The following is a 22,360-nucleotide window of genomic DNA, read 5'->3' as shown; positions in this document are numbered from 1 at the left end:
AATTGTGGATGCCAATACCCTTATTTTAATTTTTTATTGTGTTTTAATGTACATTTTTAATACTTCATTGATATAATGACAGATTATCATACATGCAGGGATCTAAATAATTTATGTCAAAAATGTATTTTTACAATAGCACTGGGCACAGATTAGCAGTGAAGTAGTTAAATGTGTTTTCCAGATTGTACAGAGAATTAATTAAATAAATAAAAACTGAAGTTACAGTTGGTGAGGTTGAGGTGCTGTGTTTGTAGTTACTTGAGGCTGGCTTGGGTGTGTTTGATTTGGGGGAGGAGGGGGGTCATTGTGCTGCAATTACAGCACTGTTCTTTCACTCATACTGTTTGTTTCATTCCTTGAGTAGGTCTGTCCTATTAAAAAAGAGACGGCTCTAGTTTCCAACAACAAACCGTGTTGCCGGGATACCCATACCTGCACTCCTATAAATACAAAGGTCCTGCTGAAGCCTGCATCAACACCTTCCTCTTCAGAATCCTAGACGTCGGCTTGAAGAAGGTATCAGAAGCAAAATGGTAAGGAATCAAGATTTGTACTACTAGTGGTTTTCTAGCTCAGGACCCAAGCGATCGTATGACCTACCTGTTAAAGCCAATTCCCAGTGACTGGTTTATGAACTTTAAGTTGGAAAACGTATGTAGCCAGTAGTTTAGCTTTTTAGTTTAGAACAAGGAGATCTGGATTTTTTAATGACCCTGCTCTCTTTCTCCTCAGCGTGAGTGTATCTCCATCCATGTTGGCCAAGCCGGAGTCCAGATGGGCAATGCCTGCTGGGAGCTCTACTGCCTGGAACACGGGATCCAGCCTGATGGGCAGATGCCCAGTGACAAGACCATCGGTGGAGGAGACGATTCCTTCAACACCTTCTTCAGCGAGACTGGAGCTGGGAAACACGTCCCCAGAGCAGTCTTTGTGGACCTGGAGCCCACTGTGGTTGGTAAGAAAAAAAACTATAATCAGTTAATCTGGTAGTGCCTCGGTATTGCTTATTGTTTTAGTTGTAAAATAATATATGACTATTTTTTTTTCTTTTCCATTATTAGATGAGGTTCGCACTGGAACCTACCGTCAGCTGTTCCACCCTGAGCAGCTCATCACTGGCAAGGAGGACGCTGCTAACAACTACGCCCGCGGGCACTACACCATCGGCAAGGAGATCATCGACCTGGTTCTCGACAGGACTCGTAAACTGGTAAGACACCCCTTCCCTCTTTTCTCCCACTTATGGAGCAGGTAAATGGGCCGAGATGACCATCGGTCAGAAAGCTCATTTAGCCTCAATAATATTGTGAGCGACTTTTACTGATTTAGAAAAAAAATGACTAGATAAAGGTAAATATCCCTGATCTCACTGCATTAGTCTAGTGGCATTTCATAATGCAAAGCTCAGTTTGGAGTTCCTGAACTGTTGGCTTGATTATGACCTTGTGCTGTTTGCTTTTTTTTCCAGGCTGACCAGTGCACAGGTCTCCAAGGCTTCCTCATCTTCCACAGCTTCGGTGGTGGTACCGGTTCTGGTTTCACCTCCTTGCTGATGGAACGTCTCTCTGTTGACTACGGCAAGAAGTCCAAACTGGAGTTTGCTGTCTACCCAGCTCCCCAGATCTCCACAGCTGTTGTTGAGCCCTACAACTCCATCCTGACCACCCACACCACCCTGGAGCACTCCGACTGTGCCTTCATGGTAGATAATGAGGCCATCTATGATATCTGCCGCAGGAACCTGGACATCGAGCGCCCAACCTACACCAACCTGAACCGTCTCATTGGTCAAATTGTCTCCTCCATCACCGCCTCCCTGCGTTTTGATGGTGCCCTGAATGTTGACCTGACAGAGTTCCAGACCAACCTGGTGCCCTACCCCCGTATCCACTTCCCCCTAGCCACCTACGCCCCGGTTATCTCTGCTGAGAAGGCCTACCATGAGCAGCTGTCGGTTGCTGAGATCACCAACGCCTGCTTTGAGCCGGCCAACCAGATGGTGAAATGTGACCCCCGTCACGGCAAATACATGGCCTGCTGCATGCTGTACCGTGGAGACGTGGTGCCCAAAGATGTCAACTCTGCTATCGCCACCATCAAGACCAAGAGAACCATCCAGTTTGTGGACTGGTGCCCCACTGGCTTCAAGGTGGGCATCAACTACCAGCCTCCCACCGTGGTGCCCGGGGGGGACCTGGCGAAGGTTCAGAGGGCCGTGTGCATGCTGAGCAACACCACCGCCATCGCTGAGGCCTGGGCCCGCCTGGACCACAAGTTCGACCTGATGTACGCCAAGCGTGCCTTCGTCCACTGGTACGTGGGGGAGGGTATGGAGGAAGGAGAGTTCTCTGAGGCCCGAGAGGACATGGCTGCCCTGGAGAAGGACTACGAAGAGGTCGGAACAGACAGCGTGGGAGATGAAGGGGAAGGGGAGGAAGGAGAGGAGTATTAACAAGTCTCCAGATGCCCATTAATATTTGCATTTAAACTAAATATTAATAGAATAAAAGCTACAACTGAATGTTTGTATTTTTTAATAACTTCAGTGTAACAATGCATTAGTGTTTTCTATAATAAATGTTTCCTACCATTTCTTATATAGACAACCTTTCCTTCAAAACTATGTGTAGCAATATTCTTTACATTAACGTTTTAATACTTTGACTAAAAAGGTAAAAAAAAACTTGAAAATGTATTGGAGGTCGTCTCATTTGTAGCAAGAGACAGAGATAGTAAATTGGTCTCTAACTTTTTCTTTCTGGCTAAGCCTCTCTGCCCAGTGTTATCAGACTTGGATCGCTCACAGTTTTGATAGATTGACTCAAACATAGGTAATCCACTTCACATACACATTCAATAACATAAAACCAAGAGCCCTTCAAATAATGTTTTTGTTGAACTTTTCTCAGAACAACCCTTAGTAACATTAACCCCTTCAGTATGATTTAGCAAAACCCCTGTGCTTTCACTCAGTAATGTATTTCATTTTTCATTTAATTCTGAATCAATCTAGTCTAATTCACAGAAGGGTTAGAGAATAAATACCACTGGGATTATTATAATCATAAGAAACTCTAGCAGAACCATTAGGGCATCATTTCAGTATCAGCAATGGCAACACAATGGTCCTGATACTGCAGCACACAGATACTGATGTGTCAAAATAGAAAAAAATGCATTTCCTCTGTTGTTTCATTCTAACAATGCCTCAGTACCATTGCAAGGGGGGGAGGAGACAGATAGCTTCATATTTTGCCCAGACCTTCTGCAATTATTGGTGCAGCAGCTGTATCATTATTCAGGCCCCCAGGCATGACAGTGACTCACCCATCTGGCGCCTGCTGGTCAGCTCTGACTCTCCCCTCCTTCTTGTGTTTTTTGAACCCTGTCTACTTCTATGATATGCAGGGTACCCCCTGTCACAAGGGAATCAAATACCCCTTTTAGGACAGTGCTTTTATGTCTTAGGACAGTCTTACGTGGTAGAAACGCAGCTGACTCTGAGTTGGCCTATGCCAAGATGGGGCTGACGTACACTTCCAGTCAGGCATCACACAGCAGTCTCCTTGGAAACAGGAAGCATACACATTCATGCCCAGACATGAAACAGGAGGGATCAGAGGCTAGAGGCAACTTCTACTAGCACAAGTACACAGCAAAAAAACAGTTCAGTCCACATGTTACACTAGGTATTGAGCTCTTACTGTTTGTATCCCTTCTATGTTTAGTTGTAAAATGACATGCATACTGAAATAATATATTAGAAACTTACTCTGATAAAGCAAACTTCTATGTAAGATGAGAAAGCAGGTATAGAAATGCACCCTTCCCCCTTATAAATGGTTACCATAGTAAAAGCCTGATAAAGCATTGGGAAAAGCATGGGAAAAAACTGCCATGCAAATTTATCATTGTAAACTTTTCTAAGGGCTGACATTGCCATTATTTCCTCGGCAGTGTTTAGCCTCAGATACTGGAGGCTGACAGATGCTAAAATCACGCTATGTTTCTGATTGAACATTTCTTTTTTTTTTTTTAAATGCTGTATAAATATTTTCTTTCGTTAAAAATAATTTGCAGCCTACTGCATAAAATATATCACTAGTTATTGAATTGACATATCGGTACTTATGCTGACATGCATAATGGACACATTCTTACAGTACTTTCAGTTTTAAACAATTCACCTCAGTTACAGTTTACGTTTTGATGATCCCTGACGATTCTATAAAGGTATATGAACATTAAGTTAAGGAAATGCACAAATTACATTTAACAAACTTTTAAACATATTAGAACAATTCTTGATTGCCTTAAACTACTAACTTATACAGATCGTTTCTCCTGCATGCTTGCTTTGTATACGCCAGACTCTAGCTAATCAGAAGGAAAACAAATTGTGTTACACACCAGCTGTCAAAAAGATGGTGTCACTAGCCCTAAAACCGAATGATTCGATTTATTTCACCTTTTATCCCACTCAGACCCCTTACTTACTAAAAATATTGGTATGCTTATATAGTTAATTTCATCCTCTTGAAAAATATGCAAAAGATTTAATGATCAAACCAGTAACAGTACCTAAGATGTTATTTTTCATTGTACCAGTATTGGCTTTCACCATTGCAGAAACATGTTTTGGGGTAAAATGAAGAAATATTATCCCACACAGTCATTCTCCACTGGTAGTAGATTGGTGATGTTGGAGTAATACTGCACCCATGGGATGGATTTTCATTTTAAAATATTTTGCATCTATTTAAAAATGATCTATTTAGAGAAACAAAGAGAGAGAAAAACTAAATTCTGCAGCTCTAATTGTTAAAACAAATAGAGAAGGGAAGTTTAATACATTTATGGAGCTGTGACATCCCCAGGCACTCACTTCAGCTTAGGGTCTACGCTCCTGCATTCAGAATCAAAACTGCTTGGGCTCAGATAAGTGGAAACAGGAGGTGCTGTGTACGAAGGAATCAATTCAGTTTCTGCATCTGATAATCATTAAACATTCAAACACAATACATTATCCATTAACAGTTACTGTGGCAACCAGAGGCACTGTGGTTCCTGCCCATGCCCAGGTCACAGTTGGATAGTTTTAATAATTAATTTGTGTCATCCCATCTGCCTGGATACCAGCAAAGTGTAAGTGAAACTACTGCAGATGTCCAAAGTCCTTAATTACAATATTGTACCGAATATTGTATAACTATCAACTCCTAACAACTGATATCTGGGACTATGTTAAGTTAAGGGTTACAGCTCTCACTTCCCATGCCCCACTCTCAGGAAATCTGAGAGTACTGTACTTGCACTTCCTCATTACTGGCTGCAAGAAGTTAGTCAAAAGACAAAGCCGCTGGTTGCTAAAAACAGGAAGTGCAACACAAGTTTTGCATCACCCTATAGAATTAACAAATCTTGTTTCATAAATTCGAATGAACCCTGCTGAATAATGTTACCTTAACATATTGAATTACATACAGTTTTGTAGTTTTCCACATACTTAAATAACTGACACATTTTAAAAATGTGACATTTCAAAATCTAACATGAAATACTATACTACTATTATGGCTTCTGGTAGACTTTTGCGATGTCATTTTATAGGTTATTTGATTACATGATGTTAAATAAAATGTCTAAATTATGCTCATACTTTTTTTTTATTGTGTTTCAATCCTAAAATCCTGGGTGATGCATAACTTTTAGCCGTAGCTGTTTTTTCTTGCTTTTTAAATCCATGTTTACTATGGCATGCGTTTCATTCAAAACTGAGCATATATAAAGAATGGATTTGCACAACAAGTAAGATTCTGGAATTGTTAGGTTAGCTTCAATTACTTTAAAATATGTAAATAAAGGGGGGGGGGGGTGACACTTGTGAACACTTATGATGCCTTACTTAAATCCATCGGCTAAAATGACGCATTTAGTTTAGAATCATGAATGTTTTTTGTCATGGTAGATTGTTCATTTCATGATCATGCAGAATATTCCATTCACATTGCTTAGTGCATATTCCTTAATGTACTCATTTAAAATGGCAAGTCATGAGTTCTATTATTATTTTACATATAAGCAAAAGGGTTAGGGTTAGGGCTAGAAATATCACGGCAGATTCAGAGAGCTATGTCCCACAAAAACGCAAAGATCAAGGCACATCTTTGATACATTTTACAGAACATCCCAGCGAACTTTCCAAGAAATCCTTTTTATCACCTATGCAGTGTCCTGTGCATTTATAAACATATTGCCAACTAATCTGAAAATCAATCTTTATATATATAGCGCCTTTCATAGTGGACTACCATCACAAAGTGCTTAAAATGCACCCCACATGACAGGTCATAAATCAACGCGGTTATACATTTCTCAACATTCACTCAGGAGTGTTCGCCGGGAAAAAATCTAATCTCTTGTAAGGATTGCAGTGTATCCAGATCATGCAGCCTCCTGCAACAATGAGGCTTTCCCACAACACACGGATCATTTCAATCAGAGCACCAGCATTGTTACAGAAGGCATATGACCAGGATGCACAGCGGCTGCAGCCTTCTTATGTTCCCATTTTGTAACGGAGAGTCTCCCTGGATTGTGATCCCATACAATGGCTTCACCCTTATTCATTTATGTGTTTTATCTGCAATCCCTCCCTAAAGTAAGAGCCATACTTTGACTGTCTGTTGTGATTTAATACACAACACTGATTAGCTGTGGACAGAGGGAAAATGTAATGTTCATCTGTTTTATTGACTTGTACATGCTTTATGAAGTGTTTATTCCACATTATACAGAAAACTACGCCGACTGTATCTTGAAACTGTTTGTTAAATTTCTCTATTGAGAAAAAGCAAGATAAAAAGTTGCAGCACAAAATGCATTATTATATAGATATGTATATCTTCACCTATAGCGTGGATTACACAATTAAAATTCAAAAGTGCCGGTAACACCTTGGAATTTTGAGCATTTCCCTTTTATGATGCAGCTCAAATGTATTTCTCTTTCACTGCTCAAATAAACTATAGGCTTTAATTTAATATCACAATTGGGTTCATATGAAATGTCCTCATTCATAGGCTGTATATATGGGGGATTTGGGAAAGCCTATCCCAACATATGTTATTGGCCTGAATTGTAAATATTCATTGACCAGAATGAATGAAACGTCCTACCAACCCCCGACAAGCTGCTCTAGTATGTAAATGTGGATTACTCATCTGCCCATGCATTTTACACAATGCAGGGAAGAGATGAGTCATCAACGGTCCCCTTTGTTTCTCCTCAGGCCTACCAAGCCAAGTCTATCGTTGCACTTTGAGTGAACAGCCCCATTAACAGTCTAAAAGTGTCTCTATAGAACACCACATTCCGACGTTTGAGTTGATACATTTAAACCCTTTATCTGAGTATAAAACTGTGACTCTCCTGTGTCAGTGTGCTGAAAACTCAGTTTGATTTAATCCCTGGGACCTGCAAGCGCTCTCACCACCAGTAGGAGGAAGAGATATCCTTCACACCACAAGCAGAACAAAGAGAGCTAGGAAACCACCCCCTCCCCCCCGCCCGGTGGCGGAGGAACACAAAACAAAAAGATAAAGCAGAAATAGAAAGCACATTCCATTTCTAAACATTAACAATATCATTCACAACAATAATCTCCACATCAGCAGTTACAGACCCTCATATTAAGAAATGCAAACATCTTTTTTAGGTTCATTACAAACTTGAACTGTTGTCCTTCTAAAATAAATGGTGAATATGGCCACAGGATAAAGGGCAACACCCAGATGATGCAATCAAAAAGGAAACACTTTGAAAATGCTGTGCTGTAAACTGATATTCATATCGGGCTCCGAGGAGTCAATATATTGATATATGTATTCATATATTTAATTCTCTAACCACTAAGATAGTTATGTCTCCTACATTAATCTTTGTTGGGGGGCTGGGGCTTATTTAAATCTGCAAATGTGTGTCTTTGTGTGTGCGGGCTGTGGGGGAGTTAAGCTGTTATTCAGTTGAGTCTGTCTAGGGAGGTGTGTTCTAATTCCTGTGCTAGTTGCTGCTCCTGTGCTAGAGCCTGTTTCTTAGTAACCACACCCCTTCTGCTATAAAACACGAGGCTCAGCCCCAGCCCTGCACCATTATCTTCTCTTTCCGAACCCTTAACGTCGGCCCGAAGGAACAAACAAACTCAAAATGGTGAGTTGATACACACTTTTATTTTTCAAATCTATGTTTTATCTAATAGCATGGTAGCTAGTGATCATGGCTAAAAAACAGGTTATCCTGATTTTGTGGCTTTCTGTTAGAGTCAAGGCCCAGTGATGAGATACAGGAAAAATGAGACAAAGGGACGAATTCAAAAACATTTTTGGAGGGAAAAAGAATAGGGCGAATAAGGCCCCTTTTTTTCGGCTTAAATCATCTAATTATATTTCACAAATAATTTCCCAGCAAAATATAAAATAATAAATTAATAATTTGCCTGTATGGCATTTTTTTTTCTTTTCCTGAGGGCAGGGAGTCAGTTTTCTCTGCAGTATGACTTGATACCTGAAAGAATTTCCAATATATTAAAAAAAAAATGTATAAATAATATATTTTCAAGGTATAAAACACATAAAGGTTTTATGTTTGGCCTATGTAGCTGTACATGTCCTAGGTCTAGCTTCTTTCAGAGCTATTGTCTTCATTGGGTGCAGTCCCAAGATGCCGGGTTGCTGAAGCTTGCTCGAGTGAAAGGGTCTTTAGTGAATACGCTGCGAGACGACAGAAACGCTTTCATTCAGTGATGCCACGTCTGCTTCATTATTAAGACACCATTTAAAATCATATTTATTTGATTATTCTTTGTAATCCATTTTTGCAATCACTGTGTGGCATAGGTAATATAACATTAATGATGGTATTGGATGTTTTTTAAAATATTAAGTTTGGTGTAAAATTTAAGTTTCTAATATCTATTAAAAATGTAAGGCCCATATATTACAGACATCAGAAAATGCAATATTAGTAGGACGTGGAGCCATTACATTATTGCAGAGGCTAAAGCAGAGATCCCATTTTTAATCCTTACTTTAGTTATATTTATTTTATACTTAGCTATATTTTTTATAGTAAAGAAATGTTCTTTGTCTAATAAGTAGATTAGGCTTGCCGCTATGCTGTAACCGACGTAACAGCCCTTGCATTTTTTAAATTAATGATCTGGCCCAATAGCTTTGAATCTGCAGTGACGTTTTAGCCCGCCTCCTCCCCCTTCTCCTCTCCCGCCTTGCAGCTGTAACTCCCTTTCAGACAATCAACGGCAACTGCCACCCAGCCTCACTTGACCCCAGACAGCTGCTAGAGGTCCTTTTCTCTGCTGAAAGGCATTTTCCTGGGCCACACCTATCTCATCATTTTATTCCAAATAATTATTTCTTATAATACTCAATAATGCTGTTGCCTTGCTTTTTAAAATTGTACTTATTTCAAATATATTTAGCTAGTTAATTAGAAATGTTTAGAACATTTTTAAATGTTTAATTTACTATTTAGACAGGCTGGGAGATAGATCTCTCTCTCTCTCTCTCTCTCTCTCTCTCTCTCTCTCTAAATATATATATATATATATATATATATATATATATATATATATATATATATATATATATATATATATGACAACGGTTTTCACTGTAAAACCTGCCCTTAAATGTGACACTGCCCTCTTTCTCCTCAGCGTGAGTGTATCTCCATCCATGTTGGCCAAGCCGGAGTCCAGATGGGCAATGCCTGCTGGGAGCTCTACTGCCTGGAACACGGGATCCAGCCTGATGGGCAGATGCCCAGCGACAAGACCATCGGTGGAGGAGACGATTCCTTCAACACCTTCTTCAGCGAGACTGGAGCTGGGAAACACGTCCCCAGAGCAGTCTTTGTGGACCTGGAGCCCACTGTGATCGGTAAGGTTTTGTACCATGAACAAAATGGCATAATTGTTCAAACTTGAGGCATTCAACACCCCAGAATTTTTTTTTTTAAAATAGTTCAACAATAAAGCAGTTTCACAAATTTAGCACAGGTATTAATAAGCCATTTCTCAGATCAATAAAATAGATCCCCCTGTCTACAAATATTCAATTCCATTATTATTGCAAAACTATTCATTTTTAGTTGTTTTCACAATCTTCAAAGCCCAATTCAAGCAGTAGGCATTTCCTATTGTTCGCTACAAGATGAACTTTACACTTCCCTGGTTAACAACTGACTTCCTTTTTATTCTCAGATGAGGTTCGCACTGGAACCTACCGTCAGATGTTCCACCCTGAGCAGCTCATCACTGGCAAGGAGGACGCAGCTAACAACTACGCCCGCGGGCACTACACCATTGGCAAGGAGATCATCGACCTGGTTCTCGACAGAACCCGCAAACTGGTGAGATTTCTTCTGCATCTCTTAAATGTCTTATTTCTCTGCGCTCCTATTAATATGTATTCATAATTTGGAGATTGTAGTTTATTTTACCACTTTATTTTTAAATTAAGATACCAATTATTTTCTGAACTAAGTTGAAACATCCTGAACTTCTTTCATAACTACCAGCACATCTGTACTACTTTCTGGCTAATACCTAAGTGTGGTTAAGACCCCAGCTTCACTTATTCCACAGGCTGTGACTATGTTTTGTGTCTCTTTTTCCAGGCTGACCAGTGCACAGGTCTCCAAGGCTTCCTCATCTTCCACAGCTTCGGTGGTGGTACCGGTTCTGGTTTCACCTCCCTGCTGATGGAACGTCTCTCTGTTGACTATGGCAAGAAGTCCAAACTGGAGTTTGCTGTCTACCCAGCTCCCCAGGTCTCCACAGCTGTCGTTGAGCCCTACAACTCCATCCTGACCACCCACACCACCCTGGAGCACTCCGACTGTGCCTTCATGGTAGACAATGAGGCCATCTATGATATCTGCCGCAGGAACCTAGACATCGAGCGCCCAACCTACACCAACCTGAACCGTCTCATTGGTCAAATTGTCTCCTCCATCACCGCCTCCCTGCGTTTTGATGGTGCCCTGAATGTTGACCTGACAGAGTTCCAGACCAACTTGGTGCCCTACCCCCGTATCCACTTCCCGTTGGCCACCTACGCCCCAGTTATCTCAGCTGAGAAGGCCTACCATGAGCAGCTGTCGGTTGCTGAGATCACCAACGCCTGCTTTGAGCCGGCCAACCAGCTGGTGAAATGTGACCCCCGTCACGGCAAGTACATGGCCTGCTGCCTGCTGTACCGTGGAGACGTGGTGCCCAAAGATGTCAACTCTGCTATCGCCACCATCAAGACCAAGAGAACCATCCAGTTTGTAGACTGGTGCCCCACTGGCTTCAAGGTAGGCATCAATTACCAGCCTCCCACCGTGGTGCCCGGAGGTGACCTGGCCAAGGTTCAGAGGGCCGTGTGCATGCTGAGCAACACCACCGCCATCGCTGAGGCCTGGGCCCGCCTGGACCACAAGTTCGACCTGATGTACGCCAAGCGTGCCTTCGTCCACTGGTACGTGGGGGAGGGTATGGAGGAAGGAGAGTTCTCTGAGGCCCGAGAGGACATGGCTGCCCTGGAGAAGGACTACGAAGAGGTCGGAACAGACAGCGTGGGAGATGAGGACGAGGAAGGAGAGGAGTATTAAGATGAAGAAAAGTATCCAGATTTGCTTTAGTGCTATGAAACCTATAGTACAACTGGCACGGACAGAATATTTGTATTTGATGGTAATTATGTTAGTGAGTCATAGTCACAAAACTTACAAATATTTACTGTTGTCACCAGTGTAGTAAAATCTGGATAATAAAATACAGTGATACACAATGCAATATATGTTTGTACTTTCTTACAAATTGTTGTTTTATTGTTCATTCCATCAACAGCTATTCTTAAAAAATGAATGAAATAATTCTGTGTCACCAACTAACATTACAAATATTTTCCAGTATTATCTAAGACTTTGTTCAAATCAAATGATTAGAATAAAGTTATTAGAGAACAAAGCACAGTTCAAGCTTGATAGCTGTAAGGCTGGAACAATACCTCCTTTTTTACCATCAAAGCATTGATTTCCAAAACAGCCTCTTCATCATCAATGTCCTTAAATAAAGTCACCAAAACTAACAGAAGTAATACATTTAGAGTTACTGATTTAGAGTTATAAAGAGGAACAGAGCTTGGCCAAGCAGGTTACATTTGGAAAGGGATCTTTGTTTTTTTTTCTACCATTCATGTATGTGTAGTAGTATAATATGAACCCAAATACAATTACCTATGTTTTTTAACAAGGTGCAAATGCACATAGAGAAAACTCAAGCAGCCACACGAAGCTGTGTCAAAAGTAACACAAAAAAGAAAATCCATATGCTTGACAACTGATGGTGATCAGTGATACGATGGATCAATGCATCATCCCTTGGATATCTGAAGTACTTACTGACACAAGAAGACATACAATACACATACATGATGCAGACAGATAGAGTTGAATTAAAAATAAACTTACTTCATGCATGATCTTTAGCACACTTCAATCTGGGTGACTCTAAAACACATGTTTGTTGGGTCTTAAAGGATTCCAGTGATTCTGCCTCTACAACAAGACCAGGTAGCCCACTGCATACCCTCACCACTCTCTGTCTAACTCCATTTAATTTCCAACTGTGTCCTCTGGTTCTGGTTTCTGTTCTGCTTAAAGTAATGTTTAGGGTTAACTATGTAAACTCCTTTTAAGATTTTAAAGACTTATAATCCCTATAATTCTTTGTTCCAGGCTAAATAGATTCAGTTCTTTCATCTGAAAATATCTGAAAAGTTACAAATGTGAAGAGGCCATTCAGTCCATTAATGATTGTCTGGTTCCTATCTCATTGATCCTAGAAAATCAGCTACTAGGAACAATGGTCAGGGTAGTTTGAGGTGTCTTGTATCATACAGCACCCTATACAATATTCTACATATATATTTCTTAAGAGGTGGTCTGTGTTGACTAAAATCCTATCCTTCCATACTAAATATTGCATGATCATGTTTGCATGATCCTGGATTCCACTTTAATTGGCTTGACAACCTGGAACTCCTCACTAGAAGCTGCATGTAATATCCTGATACACACCAAAGAGAAGAAAGAAGAGCAAGAAATTAGCAGAATTACAAAGAAGTCTTCTCTACTAAGATTGTACTGCCATCTACTGGTCAATAAGCAGGTGGCATCTTTGGGGCTTATCTGAAGAAACAGATTTGTGTCTTCTACCTGAATACTGGTTTCCATCCACTAACGTTATAAAAATGGTGAGAAACCTGTTAATTATATTACGTAGACACTGAAGAGCCCCCCATTTAGATTGATCCTTGGAGAGATTTAGGAAAAGATACAACTGTTGCAGATTAACTGAGTGATATGTGCTGGTTCTAATTAAATATGTAGAAGGTGGGAAATATCTTTCCCAAAGATTTGAGGCACTGCCAATAAATAAATAAATAAACTAGTGTTCAAAAATTTAGAAGCAACATGACTAGTGGTGGGGATTGTATTTCCCATGTTTTCTCACTCAGACCCTTTACTTACTAAATACCCTGGTATCTGAATAGATAATTGTCACCGCTTTAAAAAATATGCTAAATATTTGAATGAGCAAGACATCTCACAAGTAGAATGGTACCCCAATGTTTTTGATGTTTCATTCTGTTGAATTAATTGAATTATGAAGCTGCATTAAGGAAACGGTTGGGTGTCACATGGGGCTGTGTATTATAAAGCCAAGATAATGATCTGGAACAACATCTTGTAACAAATGATTAAGAAAATTTTGATACAAGTCAGACAAACAGTAGCCCTGAACTACTCCAAAAGCAGGTTACAAAGGCCTAGACTCTGAAATCCACAGGAACTTGTGTTAAAGAATTTCCAAACCAAGCTGAGATTTCAAATGTAAATGTGGTATCTGGTATGAACAAAACCTGCATAGCCCGCTATGGATAAGGTATGCCAAGATTTGTTTATTTTTCACTTGCCTTGCCTTCCCCAGGGATTAGCAATGCCGGTGCAGAATAGTTCCACGAATGTTCTATTCCATGTACAGTGCCTTGCGAAAGTATTCGGCCCCCTTGAACTTTGCGACCTTTTGCCACATTTCAGGCTTCAAACATAAAGATATGAAACTGTAATTTTTTGTGAAGAATCAACAAGTGGGACACAATCATGAAGTGGAACAAAATTTATTGGATATTTCAAACTTTTTTAACAAATAAAAAACTGAAAAATTGGGCGTGCAAAATTATTCAGCCCCTTTACTTTCAGTGCAGCAAACTCTCTCCAGAAGTTCAGTGAGGATCTCTGAATGATCCAATGTTGACCTAAATGACTAATGATGATAAATAGAATCCACCTGTGTGTAATCAAGTCTCCGTATAAATGCACCTGCACTGTGATAGTCTCAGAGGTCCGTTTAAAGTGCAGAGAGCATCATGAAGAACAAGGAACACACCAGGCAGGTCCAAGATACTGTTGTGGAGAAGTTTAAAGCCGGATTTGGATACAAAAAGATTTCCCAAGCTTTAAACATCCCAAGGAGCACTGTGCAAGCGATAATATTGAAATGGAAGGAGTATCAGACCACTGCAAATCTACCAAGACCTGGCCGTCCCTCTAAACTTTCAGCTCATACAAGGAGAAGACTGATCAGAGATGCAGCCAAGAGGCCCATGATCACTCTGGATGAACTGCAGAGATCTACAGCTGAGGTGGGAGACTCTGTCCATAGGACAACAATCAGTCGTATACTGCACAAATCTGGCCTTTATGGAAGAGTGGCAAGAAGAAAGCCATTTCTTAAAGATATCCATAAAAAGTGTCGTTTACAGTTTGCCACAAGCCACCTGGGAGACACACCAAACATGTGGGAAAAGGTGCTCTGGTCAGATGAAACCAAAATCGAACTTTTTGGCAACAATGCAAAACGTTATGTTTGGCGTAAAAGCAACACAGCTCATCACCCTGAACACACCATCCCCACTGTCAAACATGGTGGTGGCAGCATCATGGTTTGGGCCTGCTTTTCTTCAGCAGGGACAGGGAAGATGGGTAAAATTGATGGGAAGATGGATGGAGCCAAATACAGGACCATTCTGGAAGAAAACCTGATGGAGTCTGCAAAAGACCTGAGACTGGGACGGAGATTTGTCTTCCAACAAGACAATGATCCAAAACATAAAGCAAAATCTACAATGGAATGGTTCACAAATAAACATATCCAGGTGTTAGAATGGCCAAGTCAAAGTCCAGACCTGAATCCAATCGAGAATCTGTGGAAAGAACTGAAAACTGCTGTTCACAAATGCTCTCCATCCAACCTCACTGAGCTCGAGCTGTTTTGCAAGGAGGAATGGGCAAAAATTTCAATCTCTCGATGTGCAAAACTGATAGAGACATACCCCAAGCGACTTACAGCTGTAATCGCAGCAAAAGGTGGCGCTACAAAGTATTAACTTAAGGGGGCTGAATAATTTTGCACGCCCAATTTTTCAGTTTTTTATTTGTTAAAAAAGTTTGAAATATCCAATAAATTTCCATCCACTTCATGATTGTGTCCCACTTGTTGTTGATTCTTCACAAAAAATTACAGTTTCATATCTTTATGTTTGAAGCCTGAAATGTGGCAAAAGGTCGCAAAGTTCAAGGGGGCCGAATACTTTCGCAAGGCACTGTACATAGATTCACTCTATACGTCATGATATCAGCTAGTATACTAGGTTGAAGAAATCTGTTTGCAAACCATGTTTGCAACTCCTGGCTCATTTCAGATGTCCCAGCCCTTTCAGGGCCTTCTTTCCTGTTAGCAACCAACCAGCAGCTTCCCCTGATCACTGCTATAACTACTCTGATAAGTATTAGTAAAAAACTGCCTTCACTCAATCATAAGAAGCTTGCTAAAATGAAGTCTTATAATTATATCAATGAAATGTTATTACTACGTTTTGGATAACACTTTTGTAGCAGGGCGGTAGAGAGCCCTGTACGTATTTATTTGTTTATTTTATTTTAGAACGGGGTTCTCCTCCGCCCCTGTGCAGATTATTGTTTTGTGTTTGTTTATTATGATTTATTATTTACATGACGGCGAGCGCCGTATGTTTTATTGTTTTGTTTAGTGACGGTGTAGCCGTTTGTTTATTTTATACTGTTTAGTAGCGTGGATGGGAAGCCCCATCCACAGCACTTTAATAAATTCGTGCAGATTGTGGCCGAGGGGTAATAGGATAATTACTAGGCAGTTAAACCCCTCGGCCATGGTATATAAGCCTGCAGCTCTCGGCACTCGAGGTGGTGTTGGAAGGAGAGAGTGAGTGAGTGAGCAAGCGAGCGAGCGAGCGAGTGAGTGGGTGGAGAGAACTGAGAGAAAGAAAGAGAAAAACGAAATGGTAGAACGGATAGGAACAGTGAAGGCGATAGCCCAGCCTGACCTATTCAGTGTGTATTTTTGTGTTCGTGATTTTGTTCTGTTTGACTATTTGTTTTGCTCTGTGAGCACAGTTTCTTTTTGTTTAAACTTTTGATTTATTTTTGCTGTAATAAAAATGGCACAGCCTTTACCTGCAGTACTTCCCTGGTGTCAGTATTTTTCCTTCCTGCTTCTGCCTGACATCACCGCCCAGTCAACCTGTCACAACTTTATTATTAATTTCTTAGCAGATGCCCTTATCCAGGGTGACTTACAATTGTTGCAAGATATCACATTATTTTTACATCCATTTTTTTTTTTTTACACATTATTTTTTACATTCAATTACCCATTTATACAGTGTGTTTTTTTTTTTTTTTTACTGGAGCAATCTAGGTAGAGTACCTTGCTCAAGGGTACAGCAGCAGTGTCCTCCACCTGGGATTGAACCCACGACCCTCCGGTCAAGACTCCAGAGCCCCTGACCACTACTCCACACTGATGCCCCATTCCATTTATCTGAATTGTACAAAAATGTTAATGTCTGTGAGTCATGGACATGCACAGAGTGCTGAATACGTCGGTTTCAATGTGGAGTTACATAGCCTACAGTAAAATGTTCATTTAGTACTACTGAATAATTCAAAAACGCTCTTTGCACCTGGTTTATAAATGTATTTTGTTCAATAAAACAATTTAGCACATGTGTTGTTATTAATAACCACCTCTCCTGCAACAGTACCAGGGTGTTAGGCCATTTGAACCAAGCCTTATGTTGCAATTCTTTACTGGCACTCTGGGTTAACATCTCCATTAAAAGTCATGCATCTCCTCTGTGTATTTAAAGCTCCATGTGAAACAATATGTTGGCTCCATGTTTACATACATTTTTACACTGTTTTATGATGCTACACAGTAAAAAAAAAAAAAAAAAAGAAGGAATTATTTACACAAGAGCAGTGCAAGGGTAACCATATAGAAAAAAATCCTATAGATTACTATAGAATAAAACATAGGATTTTTGGCATTTTCCTATATATGTATCTGTAGAAGACACCTATTTTCGTTATAGATTTCTGTCATTTGCTACTGTAAATCTTAATATTTATTAGGGAAACACTGGTGAATTCACCAATTAGTGTTTTTAGAGCACATTAACCCCACAAGCTCGAAAAGCCATGGAAACATTCAACAGAATAAAACTAGATTTTTTAATAGAGAATCATTTTAACTTTAAATACATCTTTCCGAAATGATCTGAGACTCAGTCAACACCACGCCTTTCTTCTTAGCAGCAGGAGAGAGAAAGAGCGCCATATTGTAAGATCTCAACAAAGCCAATTATCCTAATCAAGCTTATTCCTTATTCATTTTCCATTCATTTCCTTACCTCAGCAAGCCTTCACAGTAATATTCTTGAGATGTCAATGAATTCCACTTTAATTGGCTTGATAACCTGGAACTCATCACCAGAAGCTGCATGTAATATCCTGATACACACCAAAGAGAAGAAAGAACAGCAGGAAATTAGCAGAATTACAGACCACACTCTTATCTCCTTTTGGCTCAGACCCATGATTGAACAAATCCAATCCTTTCAGTCTTTGGGATTACTGCTTCGCTAGAGAAGAACACACTGTTATTTGTATCTGTATCTAACCAGAGCATTTCAAAAGGTACTAAAAAGTCATGCTGCGGCAAAGGAATAGTCACACAGATATGTGACATGCACACAAAGGGCAGTTTCAGTGGTTACTGCCGAGTGAATATTCACTAGTATTAAAATGTGCTGTAAAAGGCATGTCTATTTGATGTTATTCATTACTAAAATTCAATGAAGTCTGATCCAATATCTGTAAAAGTTACATACAGTAGAACCCCTAAATACACTTAATTCTACTTTAAATCTCACTATATTTTTATACAACACAATACTGTAATTTACAAAACCAAACTGCCCTTCTGATACCTTTCTTTTTAATGGGATGATTATTGCATTTCCCCTGCACACAATTCTCTATAATGGTCACAGGAGAAAAGGGCAACACGATCTAACAAGACCGGAATGAGCCAACAATATCCAGAATTTTGCTTTTCTATCAAAACTAACTGCACTGTAAAAATGACATTTTCAAGAGATTTGGCATTCTGGCTCTTCTTTTTCACATTAATGGAGTTTGAATATGCATGGAAGTATGTCTTCATTGACTTCAGTTATTTAATAAGATAATGAATCCAGTACAACCTCCAGCTACAAAAAAAGCATGTCTTTGTGTGTGCGGGCAGTGGGGGAGGAAAGCAGATTTTTTCAGTTGAGCCTGTCTGGGGAGGCGTGTTCTAATTCCTGCGCTAGTTGCTGCTGCAGCCAGCACAGAGCCTGTTTCCTAGTAACCACCCACCCCCCCATCCCCTCCCCCCTTCTGCTATAAAGCACGAGGCTCAGCCCCAGCCCTGCACCATTGCCTTCTCATTCCGAATCCTTAACGTCGGCCTGAAGGAACAGACTCCAACAAACTCAAAATGGTAAGAAACCCTATTTTATTTGTTTATTTGAAAGATATTTTGCTATGCTTTGTACAGAGGCATAATCATTTGGGATTATGGTTGAAAACCAGAATATTTGAACTGTTGATTTGATGTTAGAGGGAAGGCCCTGTGGTAAAACAAAGGAAATGCAAGACAAAGGGTCCCATTAACACTGTGCTGTAATGAAAGAGGCCTGACTCATACAAATGTATTAAGTCACAATAATGTTACTTTATTCCTATATACTGTAATTCATCTTTTTACTTAAATGACAACTATTTAAATTATATATATATATATATATATATATATATATATATATATATATATATATATATATATATATATATATAATTAGTATGACTATTTTTTAACAGACATGAATAAAGGGAAATGTAAAATCTCCGCCCTTTGGACCTAATTCAATTTGACTTTACCCTTCAGTAGAACACTTTGTGGAAGATAATCAACAATGCTTATGGGTGGAGTCCACACACAATGTACAACACTTTTCCCCAATTCATAGTTAATTTGCACTAGGCTTTCAGTTTGTAGCAATGATCCAGGAAAATATGTTGCAAATGTGCAAATATAGTTAAAATGATCCTCTACATAGGTTTACATTGAAGTCAAATAAATTGTGCCACTGGTCCTGATGTGGTACTGCATTGCAGTATTGTAAAATCGGTGATGTTAGCTTTCAATTCCAGAAGCTGGGCCGCTGGCCGCAATGAGGTATTACAATTGCTGTCTAATAGCAATGGTGCTGGACTGAGGTTTGCTAAAAGATAGTAATGGTGCCAATATGGTTACATACTTACTAAAAAATGCCAATTGTAAAAAGAAAATTGCAGTATGTCTGCATATAAGATATATAAAACCATGTATTGGTTTAATATGCTAAAATTGGTATTATTATTTAATTATTTAGCAGACAGTTTTATCCAAAGCGTCTTACAGAAATTAAACAAAATATAAATAAACATTTTTAAAATGTTTTTTTTATAAAAAGGAAAAAGAAAATAGATATATGCACACAGTATTAGTCAATGGTCCGATGTTTTTGATGTTTCGTTGTAATAATTCATAATGTGAGCTTGGACAGAATGTGATCACCACAGACCTACTAATTTTCAAAAGATTGTGTGTGTTTTTTTTTTTTTTTGTAAAGCCATTTTTATATGATCTATGAAGTATAATCGGAAATAAAAACATTTTTCATAATTCCCGAAGTATAAATTAATCCTGCAATGCGACCTTCTTCTGTTTCTCCTCAGCGTGAGTGTATCTCCATGCATGTCGGCCAAGCCGGAGTCCAGATGGGCAATGCCTGCTGGGAGCTCTACTGCCTGGAACACGGGATCCAGCCTGATGGGCAGATGCCCAGCGACAAGACCATCGGTGGAGGAGACGATTCCTTCAACACCTTCTTCAGCGAGACTGGAGCTGGGAAACACGTCCCCAGAGCAGTCTTTGTGGACCTGGAACCCACTGTGATCGGTAAGGTTTTATACATTGAAAAAAAAATGCCTTAATTGATCAAACTTGAGGCATTGAAAACCCCAGAAAAAAAATTGTTAAATATTTCAGCACTAAAGCAGGTTCACAAATTTATCACAGGTATTAAGAAGCCATTAAAGCCATTCCCTATTGTATTATGATACCACTCGCTACCTGATGAACTTTACATTGTTTCTTTGGTTAACAACTGAATTCCTTCCATCCATTTTCAGATGAGGTTCGCACTGGAACCTACCGTCAGATGTTCCACCCTGAGCAGCTCATCACTGGCAAGGAGGACGCTGCTAACAACTACGCCCGCGGGCACTACACCATCGGCAAGGAGATCATCGACCTGGTTCTCGACAGAACCCGCAAACTGGTGAGATTTCTTCTGCATCTCTTACATGTCTTATTTCTCTGCTCTCCTATTCATATGTATTTATAATTTGGTGGAGATTATAGTTTATTTAACCACTTTATTTTTTAATTAAGATACCAATTAATTCAACATTTATCTTCTTGGTGTTGGGCTTAAGCTGGTTTGTAACGAAGTTGGATTTAGACCCCTGCTCTACACCAGATAATGACCCTTTGGTGATTTTTTTTTTTTTTTTTTTCCAGGCTGACCAGTGCACAGGTCTCCAAGGCTTCCTCATCTTCCACAGCTTCGGTGGTGGTACCGGTTCTGGTTTCACCTCCTTGCTGATGGAACGTCTCTCTGTTGACTATGGCAAGAAGTCCAAACTGGAGTTTGCTGTCTACCCAGCTCCCCAGATCTCCACAGCTGTTGTTGAGCCCTACAACTCCATCCTGACCACCCACACCACCCTGGAGCACTCTGACTGTGCCTTCATGGTAGATAATGAGGCCATCTATGATATCTGCCGCAGGAACCTGGACATCGAGCGCCCAACCTACACCAACCTGAACCGTCTCATTGGTCAAATTGTCTCCTCCATCACCGCCTCCCTGCGTTTTGATGGTGCCCTGAATGTTGACCTGACAGAGTTCCAGACCAACTTGGTGCCCTACCCCCGTATCCACTTCCCCCTAGCCACCTACGCCCCGGTTATCTCTGCTGAGAAGGCCTACCATGAGCAGCTGTCGGTTGCTGAGATCACCAACGCCTGCTTTGAGCCGGCCAACCAGCTGGTGAAATGTGACCCCCGTCACGGCAAGTACATGGCCTGCTGCCTACTGTACCGTGGAGACGTGGTGCCCAAAGATGTCAACTCTGCTATCGCCACCATCAAGACCAAGAGAACCATCCAGTTTGTGGACTGGTGCCCCACTGGCTTCAAGGTGGGCATCAACTACCAGCCTCCCACCGTGGTGCCCGGAGGTGACCTGGCCAAGGTTCAGAGGGCCGTGTGCATGCTGAGCAACACCACCGCCATCGCTGAGGCCTGGGCCCGCCTGGACCACAAGTTCGACCTGATGTACGCCAAGCGTGCCTTCGTCCACTGGTACGTGGGGGAGGGTATGGAGGAAGGAGAGTTCTCTGAGGCCCGAGAGGACATGGCTGCCCTGGAGAAGGACTACGAAGAGGTCGGAACAGACAGCGTGGGAGATGAGGAAGAAGAAGGAGAGGAGTATTAAGATGAAGACCAGTATCCAGATTTGCATGTAGTGCATTGAAACCCATAGTACAACTGGCACTGACAAAATAATTGTGGACTATTGTGCTTGATTGGTAATTATGTTACAATGGGCCCTTTTCATAACAATGTCAGCACCCATTGCTTTAAATTTTAACCATAAGCATCAATTGATTACAAATATTTACTGTTGTCATCAATGTAGTACTGTAATATCTTGGCAAAACTGATAATAAAACTAAACTTCAAATATGTTTCTTGA

At 40.4% G+C, this 22,360-nt stretch overlaps 2 protein-coding genes and 1 pseudogene across 2 annotated transcripts; all 3 read left to right on the top strand.

Moving 5' to 3' along the window:
• The first annotated feature begins 379 nt into the window (after positions 1–379).
• LOC117408004 (tubulin alpha-1A chain-like) lies at positions 380–2,595 on the top strand. Its single transcript, XM_034013148.3, has 4 exons — positions 380–536; positions 736–958; positions 1,065–1,213; positions 1,472–2,595. Exons 1-4 carry the CDS (start codon positions 534–536, stop codon positions 2,453–2,455), a joined length of 1,359 nt encoding a protein of 452 aa, XP_033869039.1. The 5' UTR covers positions 380–533; the 3' UTR covers positions 2,456–2,595.
• A 5,462-nt stretch (positions 2,596–8,057) lies between these two features.
• LOC117408020 (tubulin alpha chain-like) lies at positions 8,058–11,860 on the top strand. The gene is made up of 4 exons (XM_059032003.1): positions 8,058–8,211; positions 9,737–9,959; positions 10,283–10,431; positions 10,699–11,860. The coding sequence occupies exons 1-4, from the start codon at positions 8,209–8,211 to the stop codon at positions 11,674–11,676; spliced, it is 1,353 nt and encodes a 450-aa protein (XP_058887986.1). The 5' UTR covers positions 8,058–8,208; the 3' UTR covers positions 11,677–11,860.
• Positions 11,861–18,851: 6,991 nt separating this feature from the next.
• On the top strand, positions 18,852–22,348 carry LOC117402660 (tubulin alpha-1A chain-like; annotated as a pseudogene).
• Positions 22,349–22,360: the final 12 nt, after the last annotated feature.

Source organism: Acipenser ruthenus, chromosome 10 (assembly GCF_902713425.1).
Source record: "Acipenser ruthenus chromosome 10, fAciRut3.2 maternal haplotype, whole genome shotgun sequence".
NCBI lineage: Eukaryota > Metazoa > Chordata > Actinopteri > Acipenseriformes > Acipenseridae > Acipenser > Acipenser ruthenus.
This window is presented reverse-complemented; position numbering and strand designations above follow the sequence as displayed.